Source organism: Cicer arietinum, unplaced genomic scaffold (genome assembly GCF_000331145.2).
Source record: "Cicer arietinum cultivar CDC Frontier isolate Library 1 unplaced genomic scaffold, Cicar.CDCFrontier_v2.0 Ca_scaffold_5835_v2.0, whole genome shotgun sequence".
In the NCBI taxonomy this organism is placed as follows: domain Eukaryota; kingdom Viridiplantae; phylum Streptophyta; class Magnoliopsida; order Fabales; family Fabaceae; genus Cicer; species Cicer arietinum.
Genome location: NW_027339482.1, coordinates 43825 through 50000, shown reverse-complemented (window position 1 = coordinate 50000; position 6176 = coordinate 43825). Strand labels below are relative to the sequence as shown.

Here is a 6176-nt window from a genome sequence, read left to right as displayed (position 1 = left end):
CTATGAAGTTTATTCTTTGTTTAGGGTGGGATTGATGTGGGAGTACTAACCAATTGTGTTGTGTCTATAGACACACACAGTAGAAAACTCGAGATAATCACAAAATAACATCAATACAGGATTTTATGTCTTCTTATTGTTTTAGCATATCTTTATTCTTTTAATGGTTGTATGTATATAAACTGTGCTTATATGAAAATTAATAATGGGATGATGAGGGAGGCTATTTGCTTTGTAAATTGTGCAACTTTGAATGAGCAGTTTTGTCTATCAATTGTAACCGTTGTTGAATGAGCAGTTTTGTCTATCAATTGTAACCGTTGTTGTCTCTATTTCTGGGAGGAAGCTTGACTTTTTCAGTATACTGATAGAGCCTTGATTGTGGTTCATTGGAAGCGTCAGTTGAAAAAGAAGTTAATGCGATTATTTGACTCTTTACCATCTTCTAATCAACAATTGGTCTTCTTGTTTGTTGGTTTTCTACAAACTATGTAGTTTTAATCATTGTCTTGGGCAATTGATGTGATGAGTTGGTGGAGTGAGATTATGTGCTTTCAGAATTGTGCAATGAAGAATGAGTCGTTTGTCTGTTTTCTGTAGCTACTTTTGTGTCTATTTGTGAGGAAGTTTGACTTTGTTAGTTTATGGTGCCTTGATTGTTGTTCATTGTTGGAACCAGTTGAAAGAATAATTTAACGTTGTGGCTACTTGACTTTGTACCATCTCCTGATTAATAACTGGTCATGTGAAGCAATATGTTATTCTTGTCTAGTTAGGTCAAAACTGTAGGCTAATCTTGGCGAGTTGCTGTGTCTCACGGGGAAATAGAAATTAAGATTTAAATAAAGTCTGACCCTTTTTCCTTGTTTATAATTAGTAATGATGGGTTTTGGTTTCTAACGCTGTTCTCGTTGTTGCTTGAAAGTTCAAAGTGGGAGTGATGAGGGAAAAACTTTAACTTGGAGTTTAATTTCATAATTTAGGAACTAGGTGTGTGTGTGTGTGTGTTTGCTGACCTGGTGAGGTGTGATTATGCTTTCAAAATGGAACAACTTCAAATGAACTCTTTAACCATCTTCTGTAATCATTGTCATGTGTCGGTTTGTGTGAGGAATCCTGACTTTGCCGCTAAACTGATAGAATCTTGATAGCGATTCTTTATAGAGTTGGTTGGAATAATAAAGTAATGTGATTATTTGAATTGATACTATCGTTGGTATATTATTGGTCTAATTGATCTAGATAGAGGTTTGTACTGTCTTTATTCTAGGCAAAAACCGTGTGAAGCAATACACTAGTCTTGTGTTGCCTTAGTTAATTTAAAGCATTATTCTTCACTTGGAGCACTGGTTTTTCTCATGGACGAATGAGTAATAAAGCTATATAGTTTCAACAGTATTTTCTTCTTATGCTAAACCATCTGGTCAAGGTACATGTGTATTTTTGGTTAATGGAATTGAGATAGATCATAGATGATACATATCATAACTCATGATAGGAAATACTATTTGTGTTTCATGATATTTGTTTGAGTGAATTGCTATATTAACTTTTGTTATTATGAATATCTTAAAAGTATTATAGATCCTTTCCAAAAAGAAAATACTTAACTTCATGAGCAAGGAAGTTTTAGAAACTAGTTTGTAGAGAACCTCATGATTCAAACCTTTAACTTTTTCTTAACAACGTCTCAAGTCTCGACATTTTAGTTAACTGGTGTCTATCGAAATGACAACCACAGTATGTTAGTGCTCCTCTGATGCAGTTAGGTTAATTTTTTAATTAGAATTAAAATAGGACAAGTTTAGCATGCATTAGAAAGCAGAATATTTTGGTAATCACTCTCTTGAATGATGTCAAACCTGATGGATATTGTACTACTAGATTCCTTCCCCTGCTCTTTGGTAAGAACATCATGTTAAAATCAACCACACACACCAAATTGGATCACACATGACATTGGGTTACTAGGACCATAACATCTACTACTAAAGCCTTCTCCAATTAGGTAACATCAGATACATGGATTAAATGATGCCATTACATGCTATTGGGAATCATATCTAATGTAATACCATTTAAATCCAAATCTCTGGTTTCTAATTATTGGACTACCCTCCATTTACCCTCCTTAATGATGCCAGTACAGGTCTTCTCCACACATGCCCAAACCACCTATGAAGGGATTCTTACATCTTTTCCACAGTGGTTACCCTGAATTTCTCTGTTATTATTTTATTTTGAAATTGGAGTCCTATTTTGATTGGTGTGACTGCTGATCCTATTTTTCTGTCAGAAAGAATCGGTAGGATTTCCAATGAATGACTTGTGGAACTCAAAAGTCCTAAACCATCTTTTTTATTTATTTCCACTTATGTAGAAAAAAGCAGAACCAGTTGTCAGTGGCTTCTTTGTCTCACCAGTGGTGGAAGAACTCATATTCTCCTTGCCATCAGTCACCAATTTAATTTGATAGAACCTGCCCAGGAAGGGCGAATTTCCAAGTCCACTAGAGTCCATGGCGGAGATAGCCCTTGTCCTTCATAGGAAGTCTCAGAGTTCATTAATCCTTTGCTTTTGACAGCTTCTCCTGCCATAGTTGGCTTGGTTTCATAACATTCAAATATTTTTCTGTAAATTTTTGAATGTCGAATGTAAAGGTTATTGCCCTGTATGTATAAATACAGTAGATGTATAGGAAAGGAAGGATATCCCCCTTTAGATCAGCCTAAAAATCTACCTAAGAAAAACAGCTTAAATTAGGTATAAAGAATCTCTTATTAATTTCTTCCTTTTTTCACTCCCTTTTGATTAGGTCTTCACCAGTCGAGTGTCAGTACCTCTACCTCTTATAGCATCATTTTAATTAAAACTTTTCTCACATTTTAAACATTTTCCAGTCGATTCCCTTTTACCCCAGTAAACCTATTTGTAAGGAGTGAGGGACAAGAGTCCCTCGAATAAAAAATATTTGATGGGACTTTGGTGCTGAATAAGACTAATTATATACTGCACAGTGAAGACTCAAATGCTTCACTTGCCCGTCCTGTGATTATTATGTAGGCAATGGCCCGGTTATTCTGCATTGTAGGCCAGCATCCTTATAGAATACATGTTTTGGGTTGTTGCCTTAACATTGGTTATCCTCTCTCCTTGGAGAAATTGTTCTTTTATATGCTTTAAAGATCTTCGATCAAACAAGCAGCCTAAGATTTTAAGACAGTGTGCTTTGGGTAGGTCTCTAGTGGATTTGATTGGAGAGAAGAGAAATGTCCATATTTTCAAGGGTGTATTTCTCTCTCCCTTTGCGATTGTTATTATAGAGTATTGTATTCAGGGCTTCTCTGTGGGACAGGGTCATCATTGCTTCATGGGATCATCTATTACTCTACTCCTATGTTGAGAGATTGAACTATATGTTATATTTATAAGCCAGTTCAGCTCATTTTGTTGTTTCTGTTTGAGTAAAGAGGATTCCTTATCCACCTCTGATTGTACTCTCTTTCTTGCGAAGAAACCAATCTATGTTCCTCTTAAAAATGTAATGTTTTATGGAAAATATTAATACTCTTCGGCTTTTGTTTAAAAGTATATCAGAGTATCAACAAATATCTTGGAATATCTACCATATATCTTTTAAGTATGTTAAAAGATCTTCAGAATATATTATGGAGCAAATTAATTATCTAATTATGCAAGCAATATTCACATGGTTAATGAAGTTTATTGGGTCTGCTTTTTGTTACCTTATTTATTACGGTTAGTAAATTTATTCTTCTATTGGTTTGGGCTTGAACTTGTAATACTTAGTTCACTATTACATGACCTATTACTTATATAAATAGGATCATCTGATTAATATTCTGACATGTCATAATAAACCATATGAATCTAATATTGTCTTATTATGAATTTCTATTCTCTCTTTTCTTCTCTTCTTATCTTGCCTTATGTTTTCAGCAAACAATTATTTCTAAAGTCATCTTCTAGTAATGACATGCTTGATGCTTCTGTGTTCTGCTAACTTAAGAAGTGTTACTTTTTAATGAACTATTTTCTGTCATGTATTAAAGTCTTATTTGACTTCAAACTTCTTCTAATCTTATGCAGAAATTCATATTTGGAGGAAGGTTGATATTTGGGCCTGATGCTAAGTCATTGCTTGTCAGTTTGTTGCTGGTTATAGTTCCGGTTATTATCTTCTGCGTATTTGTAGTAAGGCATCTGCGGCATGAATTTTCTTCATATAATGCAGGATATGCTATTTTGGTGGTGGCAGTTCTCTTTAATATTTATGTAAGTTCTACAAAGTTTTTTCTTTCTTTGTCATTTTATGTCTTAACACTCACACATGCCTGTTACGGTGGTACCTGTTATTTTATATGCCCCATAGTCTATATTTTTTTATTATCTCATGTTGCAGTTGTACATAACTTGCATTCTACGGTATCATCTAAATATTCCTTTCCTCTCTCCTGCCCTATCTCCCTTTTCCGTGTTTCCCCCTTTTTTGTTTAACTTCGTAAGTCATAAAGTTGACAACAATTTGTTGGTGACATCACATGTATTGAAAGAATTATCAAGTTTTTGTGAAGTCGTGTTATACTATTTACATTTATTTCTTTATCGGTTGATTTACAATCAATTAAAGAGGGTCACGGGTACGCCACGCTCCGCTACAGAGGTTCAACCCTACAGGGCTTTTGCGTGAGAGCCTTGCATGAACTCATTTTCATACACACTTGATGGTGAGTCGGCCATCTCTAGCATCTCTAGAAACTGTAGCACCACCTCTCAAGAAATTGATTAAGTCCCCAACTTGGCCACATCTAGTAATTGATTATTCTAAATTAATTGACAAATATATTTGACAACATATTTTACCATATGCATAGGTGAATCAGAAAATATTTAGAACTTTTATTCATGATCATGACTAATACATGGCATTGTTGAGTTATTATGTGAATCTATTGAATATTTATCTGTTTCGTTTTTTTTTTGCCTCTTTGGCAGCTCATTTTATTTTTTTGCAGTATTTGTCATCTCAATATTTTGTTTCATCGTGTTTTTCTCTAACCATAACTTTCAACAGCACGAAATCTTTATTTGGTAGAACAAACTTTTGTGTTATGAGAAAACTTTCTTCTGATACTCAGTAGAAATGATACCACGTACTCTCAGAACGCACTGGTTGGTAATCATGAAGGAAATAGCAACAAGAATATTAAAGCCTTATCCCACTAAGTAGGGTAGCACTTGAAAAACGAAATCACGTGAGGAATATTTCACCAGGAAGCAGGCAGATCTAATGCCAACATGTTGAGATTTGCCAGTTGGTCGTGCTTGCAAATTTTTATTATGGAAACCCTTGATATTCTTTTCAACATGAGTACCAAATGTGAAGATCTTTCCAATAATAAGCTCTCACAAAAAATGCAAGGAATGATAGGAATAAACGAACCAAGGATAAATCTAAGCTACTTTTTCTTAAATCCCTGTGATCTTTTCATAGGCTGATAGGCATTTGCTTGTGATCTAATCAAGGGAACAATTCGATTACAAAAAAAAAAGAGTTTAATTAGCAGATTTATTAGCAAACAAAGAACAAATAATTATGTAGATGCTTGAGTAGATTGATCTTGAAACAACAATTATTTATTTCTATAGCTGTAAAACAAGTTTGTATTTTATTTGTGACCTTTTGTTGTTGATGAAATTGAATATCCTAATAGAATGTGTCAGATGTATACAATCTTATACCAAATCAATGGCATAGAAATATTAGTACATTTTTACCTACTTTCTAAAGTAAGGTTTTGGCCTGTTTTGATTCTATAATTTCCTGTCATTGAACCTATATTCTTGGAGAAAACTCATTGAGATGTTGATTTCCTTTAAACTTTTTTTTTCTTTCTGATTTCCTAGAGCTTGATTTAACCCTGTAATTTATGTTTATAGGTGCTGATTCTTCTCTTTCTTACATCCTCGCGTGATCCGGGCATTATTCCAAGGAATTTACATCCGCCAGAGGAAGAGTACCATCAAGGCTCATCCTTTTCTATGGATATTGGGGGACATGAAACACCAAGCTTTCAGATTGTAAGTACAGAAGTGCGCTTAAGAGTGGGGGTGAATTAGGTGTTTAGAAATTTTCTTGTTTTTAGAGATTTAGT

The 6176-nt window shown here is 34.2% G+C and overlaps 1 protein-coding gene across 1 annotated transcript; it reads left to right on the top strand.

The window, feature by feature from the left end:
- The first annotated feature begins 37 nt into the window (after positions 1 to 37).
- LOC101507493 (protein S-acyltransferase 8-like) lies at positions 38 to 6166 on the top strand. Its single transcript, XM_073364767.1, has 3 exons — positions 38 to 1429; positions 4111 to 4296; positions 5962 to 6166. The coding sequence occupies exons 1-3, from the start codon at positions 1409 to 1411 to the stop codon at positions 6139 to 6141; spliced, it is 387 nt and encodes a 128-aa protein (XP_073220868.1). The 5' UTR covers positions 38 to 1408; the 3' UTR covers positions 6142 to 6166.
- The last annotated feature ends 10 nt before the right edge of the window (positions 6167 to 6176 follow it).